Source organism: Eleginops maclovinus, chromosome 4, assembly GCF_036324505.1.
Source record: "Eleginops maclovinus isolate JMC-PN-2008 ecotype Puerto Natales chromosome 4, JC_Emac_rtc_rv5, whole genome shotgun sequence".
Taxonomy (NCBI): domain Eukaryota; kingdom Metazoa; phylum Chordata; class Actinopteri; order Perciformes; family Eleginopidae; genus Eleginops; species Eleginops maclovinus.
The window spans coordinates 20,156,801-20,169,012 of NC_086352.1; the positions used below are offsets into that span (position 1 = coordinate 20,156,801).

At 39.2% G+C, this 12,212-nt stretch overlaps 1 protein-coding gene across 1 annotated transcript; it reads left to right on the top strand.

The window, feature by feature from the left end:
• The first annotated feature begins 8,114 nt into the window (after positions 1 to 8,114).
• LOC134863788 (BTB/POZ domain-containing protein KCTD12-like) lies at positions 8,115 to 9,704 on the top strand. Its single transcript, XM_063882499.1, has one exon. It carries the CDS (start codon positions 8,241 to 8,243, stop codon positions 9,042 to 9,044), a length of 804 nt encoding a protein of 267 aa, XP_063738569.1. The 5' UTR covers positions 8,115 to 8,240; the 3' UTR covers positions 9,045 to 9,704.
• Positions 9,705 to 12,212: the final 2,508 nt, after the last annotated feature.

A 12,212-nucleotide genomic window follows, 5' to 3' on the forward strand; every position in this document is an offset into this window, starting at 1 on the left:
TGCGGGTGAGGGGGAGAATGTTGGGGGATGGTTTTACTTTCTTCTAGAGAGCATTTTGATGTGAACCAAAACAGATGTATTCATGTATAACCAATGGATATATTTAGAACGTCCTATGATGTCTTTCCAGGAGCGATTGATAATGTGCCGGTGAACTGCATTTGTAATCATTTCTAATGTTCAAATTTTTCGGGACTTTTTTATTTGTCTTTTCTTCTACCAAAGCTAATATTTACTTTATTTATTGATATTCTTGGTCAGGAGAACCAGCAGACTTTAACTCTGGCTGATGTAATCAGAAAATGTACCTTTTTTCTGTCACTAACTTTTTATCTGCTACAGCTCTCTTATATTCCCAGACCATCCTCAGAAGATAAGAGGGAATTCTTGGAATCAAGATCCCACTAGAGCACTTTTCCTCAAGGAGGAAATGACAAGATGAGATTGAAGAGCAGACACAGATAGACATCTATCCTGGAGTCAAGCTAACTATAGAGACAAGACATGAAGCAAGGAGACTGTCCAGGCTTTACACTGTTGGCTGCTGCTTTGTAATCTCAAACATTTTTGTGCATCTCAGACCTATATTTTTTCCCAAATACGCTACCACAGTCCATAAATGAGGTCAACATAATAGCATCATGTAATTTAAAAATATTTTTCATTGTAACAATGCCTGACACATTACCATGAAGTCAACAACATTTTAATGTAAGTACTATACAGTAGAACAATAAATATTTTGTAAAATATCATAGTAGAAAAAGTAGAAAAATGGGAACCCGTGTTGCATGTTTAGTTTAAAGGGGCACTCAACCAATTGAAGACGTGATGCTCAGCTTACTCATCATAAGGACTTGTTCTATGAGAATATAATGCCTAACACAAACTGGGCGTATGCAGTATAAAAATTAAAATGTACCTGGCAGCGACTGTTAATGAAAGACACTATTTAATTACATTAAGACAGTTTAAGTATCCTACAGTTTTGGAGAACTGACTCATTCTAGCACACAAACAACACCAAGATCCTTCCACCTCAGCTGCTCCCATTTTTTCTTTTTATAAGTGAACTTAAGCTACCACATCACAATAGTTGCATGCTGGGATGTGATTGGATTCCACACTATCTGGGTGTCAAAAACTCCTGCTTATATATCCAGAGAAAAATGTGCATGTCAGCAGATCCAAACATCCATCATTCTGCACAGTGATGGTCAAACATAAAAATAAATTAACAATATGTTTACCTTGTGTTTTAAGTGGAGGGGGTTCTTTAAATGTTTTATTATAAGTACAGAAACAGTTAAAAATGTCTGATTTGAACAGGATGTAGAGCATCGAACGTGGTTTCTTGATCAGATTGTCTCTTCTCCAGAAATCGTGACACCCGGCAGCTCATATCTCATCTGGCTGTGGCACCATCACATTGGCGGGGCCACTATTTATGTCCCTCTTAAGTAATGTCCCGTGTAATGTAATTGCAAGGCATCTAATTGAAACATCGGTGGAGAGGGAGGGATGCAGAAGAAAACAAATTGATGTAGGTTTCAAAAGGATATATGACAAAGTATGTGTGTGGTAAATGTAGAAGAAAAAGATTTGGCACAGACATCATGTCATGTCTAATTGTTTCCCACATATCTCTCCATCTCCTCCATTAGTCCGTCCAAGCAACTGAGCAGCATCTTTAGCAAAATGAATGTAGAGACTGCTCTAATTCAATAAGCCTGAGAACCTAATTATTGAACCAGCCTTGTTTTGTTCGGGCCGGCTGCAGGTAGAACTGTCTTGGGCTCACCACGAGGAAGAGGCGACGGCTCCACCATCCGAAAACCTCTCTGAGTCTAAATGAGTCCGAGGCATGAATCAGCTTCTCTCATTGGAAATTAGAGCTGTGACTAAAACAGTTACTAAGATCCTCCGAGACTAGATTTTACAAGTGGTGGTGAGCCATTACATTCATGGATCAATAAGAATCTAATTGTTATATTGGATGTGCACGTACGGAGAGTCAGTGGTGGAGGGATTGAGAATGAGAAACAGAAATTCAATTCCATAAGGGACTACAGATACAGTATGTATTTGCTTAAAGATATTTTGGTAAGAGTTTCACCTTGTTTCACATTACCCTCTTGAGTAGCCTTGCTAAATGACTGATGTTGCTATTTCAGATGCCGACAGTGGAAGAATTTAAAAGAAAAACTATTTGTTTCCTTTTGATTCCTGACAAAATGTTGCAATTTCTTGTGAGCCTGTTACTCTTATGTAAATAAGGGTTTGATGAAAATTGCTAAAATTACACTTTTACACTTTTACTGTACTGTTGATCACTTACAAGTGATGTCAATTGTCGAAGTGTATTATTTGGAAAATGTTTGTAGTGAAAATTGAGCCAAAGTAAATCTAACAGATGCATATGAAAATGTGTGTATACAGACTTGTCATATGAAGGCTGACCTGCCACACAGCATGTCTCGCTTCACTTTTGTATAGACAGAGCGAAAGGGGCGGCTGGATGGACAGTCATATTCCATCCCATACAAAGTCACTGGGGAGAATAATGTAACACACACACACACACACACACACACACACACACACACACACACACACACACACACACACACACACACACACACACACACACACACACACACACACACACACACACACACACACACACACGCACGCACACACACACACACACAGACCACATTAGCCCCACGGGACTTGTTCACTCACAGAATGAAGACGTTGAGGGAGGGAGGGTGGATGGGACCCATGTGAACTATTCACATGGACACAAGGGCCCTCGTGGTGGTGACGGGTGGGGGGTAGATGACACAAAGACACAGAGGGAAGATATGAAAATACTGTTTGTATGTCCGAACATAGCCTTAAGGTTTGGACGTGAGAGAAATCAAGATATGTTTTTATTTTTAGGTCCATCACATTTAAGATGTTTAAGATTTTGGTTTCGACAGCGTTACATTGACTTATTGTAGGTTTAATGTAGGTCAGCGTTAAGGGACAGTAATGGAGAAGCACAACAGAAGAAACAAAGGACAAAGACAGGAAGAAAATGTTAGGAGGGTCGTCGTACCTCTTAGCTCATCACGACGCACATCCAGCCTCCAGCCCCGCCCTGTGTGTGTGTGTGTGTGTGTGTGTGTATGTGTGTGTGGGCACGCGTGTGCGTGTGTTTGCACGTCTTTAGTATCACGATCATTGCCCTGGCTAAGTCTGAGCCAGAGGATCCATTAGAGCTGATTGAGGAGCATAAGGGTGCAGACGTAACCCTGAGAGAAGGTGACAAGTACACACACACACACACACACACACACACACACACACACACACACACACAGTCCAGTTGAGTCACATAACGCACTACAGCAACAAGCACCACATCTATGTAACAGCCGTGTACAGACACATACATGACCATAGGGATGACCATAATAACGACAGTATGTACCACACAAACACATTCAAATATGCACAAAGACACACGAAGTCAAGACAGTGCCCACACACACAAATACACACAAATATACATGCACGGAAAGTGTTCTCCTCATGACTTGATGATAGAGGGATGAATTTGCAGTTGAGCTACAAAAAGAAACTAAAACGTCCGGAGTCTTTAGGGTTCTGGTTTATCAGGAAAAACACCACATGTATAAAAGGGGATACCAAATACTCATGAAGTAAATGATTCCATTTTGGAGTTATAACTTGGTTTGACGTTTGGTTTAGGTTTGTAATGTCCTCTCAAATGGCCGACGTACAACTACAATTAAATAATCTGCTAGTGCATATCTGTAATACTGACCATAAAAAAAAGCTGTAAATGTATTTAAACTGAGCAGCTCTTCAAAACTTGTCAAGTTGTGTGCGTGCGTGCATGCGTGCGTGTGTGTGTGTGTGTGTGTGTGTGTGTGTGTGTGTGTGTGTGTGTGTGTGTGTGTGTGTGTGTGTGTGTGTGTGTGTGTGTGTGCGCATGTGTGTTAAATAGGAGGTTACAAACTAAATGGACACCTGTATTAGGAAAAATGCACAGGTGTTACTAATAACAGTAATAATGTTAAGTAATGGCTCTGCATAGACCCTGAAACTGCCATCCGCCATCATTGATTTCAATCTTTATACCTGTGCTCCATGCGTTATATTCTGTTAAATTAGTTTTGCTGTATGGTCTTTGAGCATTTTTTGGAAATGTATTTTATTTTGCGATCAGGGTGATTCATTCCTTTAAAAAAGCACAGTCTTCAAGGAGAAGTGTTTAGGATTTGGTAGCATCTAGTGTTGAGTTTCAGATTGCAACCAACTAAAAACCCCTCAAACTCCCAGGAACAAGCCAGCTAGGCCAGTTTGACAGAGGAGAGGGTTTAGTTAGGTAAAGTAAGAAAAATATTGATACATTTGAACATGACCTATCAATAAATCAAAAACAAAACATTCTTGCAACACAAAAAAACTTCTCTTTACAACCGCAATGAGGTAGACCACAAGCTACACCGTAATTGTGATAAAACAAGCCAACCATTCAGGGAACCCCATCCAGGGACTAAGTGCAACCATGAAAAGACACACTGCAAACATTTTCAATAACAACCCTGTCATGGGCTACAGTAAAGTGCTACCAACATCATTTCACACGTTAATGGTCTCCTTTTAGTCAAACTGCACCAATAGCTTAAGGAAAATATGCATTTGCTTTATGTTGCTGATCATTTTTATGGAAAATATTTGACTGTTTGTCAGTGAAATGCTAGCAAAATCACTTCAAAAATAAATGTCCTTCTACTGGCTATATTACAACCCTACATTTGAACAAATACACTTTTAAAACGTGTAAACAACTGTTTGTTTTTGGCAATATTAAAGCTCTGTTAGACATCTAAGTGCTGCCAAAATCACGTTAATGATTCAAATAAGCACATTAATGGTCTCCTGTGTTATACCACACCACTAAGTTTGGAGAAATAATGCTTTCCCTTTTTTTTTGGTGATTGGAAGTGGAAAATATTCAATAACTTCTTAACTAGAGGGTTTTCTGTCTCTGTCTTTTATTATGTCAGAGAGGAGCTGGAGAGGAAGTGAGAGGGTGTAAGAGAGGGAAGACAAACCATGGATGATGGGCCGGGTGCTTTAGAGAGCACAGAGACAATGTTGAGGAGGTCAGGCTCCAGCACGCTGCCGACTGACAGTGTTTGGCAGGGTGTCACATCAAGAGTCAGTGTTATGTCACAGGCAGAAGGTCACATGATTGCTCACAGTGGTAGTACAGCATTCCAAAGACAGATACATACACACATACACAAACACACACACACAGCGTGCAAGTGCTGAAAATCATATTCACTATCTAACTGAACTTCCAAATGTGTACGCCCCTTCAAATGTGTTATGCCTTAGTCTACATCAACATACAAACCATTCTATCAGGATACATTTCATAATGTATATACCTAAATAACCCCAAAAAAAAGATAAATGTCGACGACTTTCAGACAGATAATTAAAACGAGCTGCAATATCTTAACCTTCATATTCTAGAAATTGCTGAAAAGCTACACTTTACAACTTCATCTGTCCAATTATCTGCAGCCAGAGTCAGAGAAATGTTAACCTTTGAAATCATAGCACAGATATGAGGCCGAGTCTGGATAGAGGACAACTGTTAGATGTATGTGCAGAGAGAGAGATATGATTATTCATTTTATAAAAACACATTGTTTGTTATACATCTGTTTTTAAGTGATGAACATGGAATACATTTCACACATACTCATAAAAATGGTGCCTTTATTTTATACAGTGGGCAGTTTCACATGTGTTGGGGCATTTATGAATATATATATTTTGTAATCAATTTTCTTTAGTCGCTCGGATTGCCAATCATCTTGAAGTTGGGCTGGAGGTTATACACAAGTAATATATCATTTCTGAAACAGTTACACAAAAACAACCTGCTCTTTCATTAATTGTCCACTAGAGGTCCCTCTAATCTTAAAATTGAAATATCTCGAGAAGAAACGCCAATAATCATTTTAATGTCTCTGATGGAGCTTGTAATATGCTTTTAAAAAAGAAAGACTTAATTTATTTCATGACATGATGGAACATCAATTGTTTTTCTGCTTAGCTTGAGCTTCTTTGTATTCACAGAGTGTATTTAAATAAACATTATTCCTTGATTTGGACTGAGTACACAGATGTTTTAACTCTGTCTTGCTTCATCAGAAAGATTTACCTTCATTTCCATGTTTTATGTCTTATCCTTAAAATAACACTCTCTTCTTTGGGATTTTCAAAAACCCTGCAAGATCTATTCTTTAATCATATTTATTGTAAAACTGCATCAACAGGATTTTGACTGTAACATTGTTATGATTGTTTTCATGATCTGTATTATTTCTGAAGACTGCAGCTGTATCTCTAAATGTTTTTTGTGTTGTTTCCAAAAATGAAGATAGTTATTTAGTCACATTTTTACTCAAAAGTAGCTGATCCTCCATCTGATAAAGCACGGCAATTACTCAGATGTGTAGCGATAGTATCAAGGGTTCTCCCCAGCAAAAATACTGATGTGCTCTCTGAAATATGATACAGCCAACACTGCACTTCAACTGAAAATCAGAGAGCTCTTTGGTGTTAAGCTAAAATCAATTTTGGGTTAAGACTTATGTGGATTTGAGGAAGCGCCTTTTAAGGGGATTGTGTAGAGAGCACAGGTCCGTCAAACCAGCTTTATTTTACCCTTTAGGTTTTTTGGACATTGTGTGCACTGACGTTTGCCTTTTATTATATTGTCAGTGCAGGGGTGTACACACAAAAAACAGACACACATCTCCCCTCTCAATTGTACAGGAGAGTTGGGTTCTTGTAATGTATCTTAAAAAGAAAGTACTTCTTGCTCCAGGTACGTTTTCAACATTGGTTACAAGACAAAATAACTTGAGCATTCCTTTGCTAAGAACGCAGTGTTCAAATCCTCAATAAATGTGGAAGGCGAACAATGAGTTTGACTCTCTGGGGGCCCAGTAGAAATCCATGCCATGCTCTGGCATAATTGACAACATGAAATGCCCAGTATGAAACACATTTATCATGCATGAGAACAATCTCTTTGTCCTCTGAGCACAGTTATTAAGCCAACATTGACCAGAAAATAACTCTAACCCTGAAGACTACTTGACTTCTGCTACTCAGCATCATGTGATGTGATTGAAAGCAGAACACCTAAAGTACTAAATGCATTATGTGGTGAAACAGTTTATTCCCAGGTCAAGAATGAACTTTAAACCTCATGTATACCTAATAAACCAGAAGAATCACAAGGGGTTCATGATGACTACAGTCATTAAATGTGTCAGGTTTATGAATAAAGTACAGTGCTCTTGATGTCTTCTTCATCATAACAGTTTCTCTGCTTCTATGAATTAACCAATTGTCTCTAACAGTTCCCATTTCCTCTTTCTGCAGCCTGAAGGTATACTTTGCAAGCTGCTGCAGAAAGATACAAACATCCTGTTACAGAGATCAACACAACCTTACTCGTCCTATCATAAAGGCCCTAAGCAGGCAATACAAATGATCACCATCAAAAAGCTACTTAACTTCATTATAAAAGTGTTATACCTCGCACATTATCAGGAACATTTAAGTCATAATGAACTATGTTTGGTTCATAGCATACCTGAATTTCGTGGTATTCTGTTAGAAAAACCACAATATAGAAACTCTGGTTTATTAACTTTTGGTAGTTGGTACTGTACTGTGCATGTAATGTTTTAAGATGTGCAAATGTTTTGCATGTACACATCTTGATACTCTATAATAGGCCTGCTTTCAGAACATTTAGTTAATACAAATATATATATATATATATATATATATATATATATATATATCCTAGTGCATGGTATCAGTTTTCTTATCCAACTCTTGGAAAGAAAAATGTTGTTGTCTAAGAAAACCGATACATAGTTCTCACTTTAATGCATGAATTATGTCAAGGTTTACATGTATGACGTTGAGTCTTACAAGGGGCCCTTGAAGGCACCATTATGTTTTCTCAGAGCTTCCCAGTGAACAGTTAATGTCTCTGGCGGCCGTCCTTTTCCTTCTCCTCCCACACGGCCACACCAGTAAACACATTTCTGTACAGTGAGTGACACTCAGGCTGACCGTCCGTGTTAGGGCTCTTACAGGGACACAACGAAAGAGATATGGCTCAAACCGACAGCCAAAGTTCAACTTTCCCTGCGATAGTGGAGCTAAACGTGGGTGGCCAGGTGTATGTGACCCGGCTAGAAACTCTCACTGCGGTCCCCAACTCTCTGCTGTGGAGCAAGTTCAGCCAGAGCTCCCCGGGAGACCTTCCGAAAGACGGCAAGGGCCGCTTCTTCTTCGACCGGGACGGCTTTCTCTTCCGCTACATTTTGGACTACATGCGGGACTCTGAGCTTTTCTTGCCTGAATTTTTCAAAGAGAGGCGGAGGCTGCAGAAAGAAGCGGACTTCTTCCAGCTACCGGAGCTGTCGAAGCGACTGTCAGCGGGCAGCAAAGACAGCTTGTTCACGGACGACAGCGGGGAGCAGGAGGAGGCTGAGCTCAGCAGCCCGGTCACCTCCTCCTCCTCCTCTTCGGGCACTACCTTGCGTTCTCCTGGGGCCAGCGCAGGCTACATCACCATTGGGTACAGAGGCAGCTACACTATCGGGAGGGACATCCAGGCAGATGCTAAGTTTCGCAGAGTTGCCAGAATTACCGTGTGCAGCAAGATATCTCTGGCTAAAGAAGTTTTTGGAGAAACCCTGAATGAGAGCCGCGACCCGGACCGCCCTCCTGACAAATACACCGCCAGGTATTACCTCAAGTATAACTTTTTGGAGCAGGCATTTGACCGGCTGGCAGAGGTTGGTTTCCACATGGTGGCCTGCAACTCCACCGGGACCTGCTCATACGGAAGCAATGACCCGGGGGAAGACAAACTGTGGACCAGTTACACCGAGTATGTTTTCTCCCGATGAACTGACTGAAGACTGATGTCTGGTACATTCCTGCCCACGACATATCTCAGATAACAATAGGAGCAATATTAGTTACAATAGTTATTTCTTTAAAGGTTCATTAACATCCTAAACTGGCACTTTGCCTACTTTCAGTGTCTTCTTGTGTTGTTGTAACTATCTGCTCTGTAGATCAGCCCGAGTTTTTTTTAGCTTTTTTCTCCTTTGTTCTGCAAGAGGAGGACACTCCACCATGAAACCTACATGTCATTGCTAAGGAGGTAAAAGGCACACATGCCTTTAGTGAGTGAGTTGGCCTATTAACCTTTTTGGCTTTCACAGAGACTGCTTTGTTCTTACCTAAATGGAAAACGTGTTTACTCAAGGTGGCAGAAATGTAAAAAGCTGGTGTCTTTTGATGTTCTGTAAATAGCCTAATGTTTAACTAAATGCAGGAGTTTTTAATGTTGGGGTTGATTGGTGAATAAGAAAAAAGTTGCTTCTTTGATATTCTACCTAACATGTATTAATATACCCTTTTTTTCTTTGATTATATCAACCACTCATGGTGTATCACTGCTTTCAATATTACACATTCTTCACAATGCTTCAGTGTTATGTTCCATGTATACGCTGTTGTTGTTGTGTTTCTTTTTTAGGAATAAAGCTATAGCAAATACAGTTTGAAATCGTAACAGTGTCCATCACGTTGGCCCCTTGAATTCACTTTGTATTTGATATGTCTGAATAACAAATGTTTTTCTTCTCATCAGGTCACCAATTGTGTTGGTGTTTTCTCTATAAAAAGCGTTTAAGAAGTTAATGAGATTAGAAAATTGTAATTGGACATTGTGATCATGGGATTTCCCTCCAACATTCAGTCAGACTGACTTCACTGATCCTATACACACATGGACATAGAGTTCAAATCCACCCCCACCTCAGTAAACTATATATATATATATTATTTTATTTAGACGTTTATTGATCAGGGACAAATGCATTAAACATTATTTCATATGAAATACAAAACAGATGCATGCATACATGTTTCTAGCCGAAGCTAATTTGCAACCCCTGTCCCTGGTTAGGCTTTTGCTATTATATTGGCACCACATAGTAATTTGATGATAAATTGAATCTGAATCAAACCAGATTGTATTGTTTTTAACAATAAATTACATTCAACACATCATGACCAACTCAGTTAGCCGTCAAGTCATGTGTTTCCTAGTAAAGACAGAAGTGATGGTACAAATGGCAGACATTTCTCTTTGTTCACTGCTTTTTAAAATGATGCAAACTAAATTTAGGAAGTGAACTTTTATTTACCCTCAATAAATCTACAATTTTTCCACATATCCGTCAATTCAGTTTCAGCTAAATTGCTTCTGCTTTTGCTTTAGCATGATTTATGTCCAGTCCAACTAAAATCAAGATAAAAGCCAACAAATTGTAGCCAAAATAAAAACTTGGTAGCCGATCTGGCAGAGCATAGCAGAGTGTCTCTTTGTGACACAGAAGAGCTCTGTTATCTCCCGGGAGCAGGATGGGAAGGAGGAGGAGGAAGAGAGGGGATTTGTCTTTGGCTGACAAGTAGAGTAATCAAATGTCTGTTCTCTCATGGGTTCCTGGGGCACAAATCCAAATTATCCCAGGATCAAGTCTAATGAAAAAAAGGACTTTGTGTGTACCGTGTAAGGCAGTACTTAAGTAAAAATAAGCCTGGTCCAGAAAGATGAAAAATATAGTTTTTTATGATTGATTTATTATTTACGAAACTCTATATGCAAACAGAATCTTATAAAACATATACACACACACAGACACAACCACAAAAACACACACATTGGCACAGACTAGCACATACTCCCACACACACTTCTGCCACCAATGAGCTTTTGTAAGAGCTTCAAAGATAGACATGTCAACACATGAGACCTCATATCTGCTGTCAGCTGTAGCTGCCATCTGGACAGGAAAAAGGAAGAATCGACCGCAACTCTTCCTTTATGCGATCTCCAGAAACAGGTCATACTGCTGCTCCCTGTCCTCAACAAAAACACAACTCGGGTTCATAAAGTCAGACACATTGATCTGCACTGTGTGTCTTTCTCTGAATTAAATATGAGAAAACAATAATGGATGAATTAGTTAAATTACTGAGTGGCAATGACACCCTTATCTGGGATGTGTATTGTGTATGTGTGTGTCCTTGACAAAAACACTCCCAAAATACGTTTCCCTATGTATGCTATTTTTCTTCTGACACACACACACACACACACACACACACACACACACACACACACACACACACACACACACACACACACACACACACACACACACACACACACACACACACACACACACACACACACACACACACACACACACACACACACACACACACACACACACACACACACACAAAGAGAGCCAAATTAGCCAATTTGCAGAGTTGGAGATAACACAGCTTTCTTCATAACAGCTTCTATGTGTTAAATCTTCCACATTTTCTCTCGCAGTATCTGCCTCCAGCTCAACCTACATGTCCTGTCTTTTTGTATTCATATATTAATAAATTACACTGTTTACAAAGAGAACAACACATGAATAATAAATGAATTCGATGTGTTTCTCTTTGTTTAGGTGTGAGAGCTGAAAATAAAATTGTTTGGCCTTTAGCTAAATAAAAGAACATTCTGCCTTATTTTCAATTTTATCTGAAATGTCCTATTTACAGTGGCAATGACAGCAGTGGATGTTCAATTATCAATATTTAACTGCAGCATTTTGTCAAACACACACTTGGTTGTGAACAAAAAGAGAAGGATAAAGAGGGAACCTTGCATTTCTAGAAAAAAAGTCTGGATGAATTATTTTCTAATTATTTTTTCAGAAGAACGAAGAGAACTTTTTGGCTTTGCCCTCTTAACCATTAGTGCCATAGCCACCACAAACGTAATTACTGTAATAGAAAACCAGCAATTCAAAACAACACATTTTACAATCCTTTAATCACTTTAAATCTACTTAAAGTGGCATACGTCTTTATCAACTAAATAAGGATTTCACTTAACAAGAAACAATCTTACATCAGCCTACCAGAACACCAACATATCCCTAATGAATAGGCGCTAAAATGTTGGTCAATTAGCTAAGGCTGTAGCTTTAGCTTTATGT

Bases quoted from the DNA above. Each gene is read 5' to 3' on its own strand.
- LOC134863788 (XM_063882499.1), top strand. From the start codon at position 8,241: ATGGCTCAAACCGACAGCCAAAGTTCAACTTTCCCTGCGATAGTGGAG.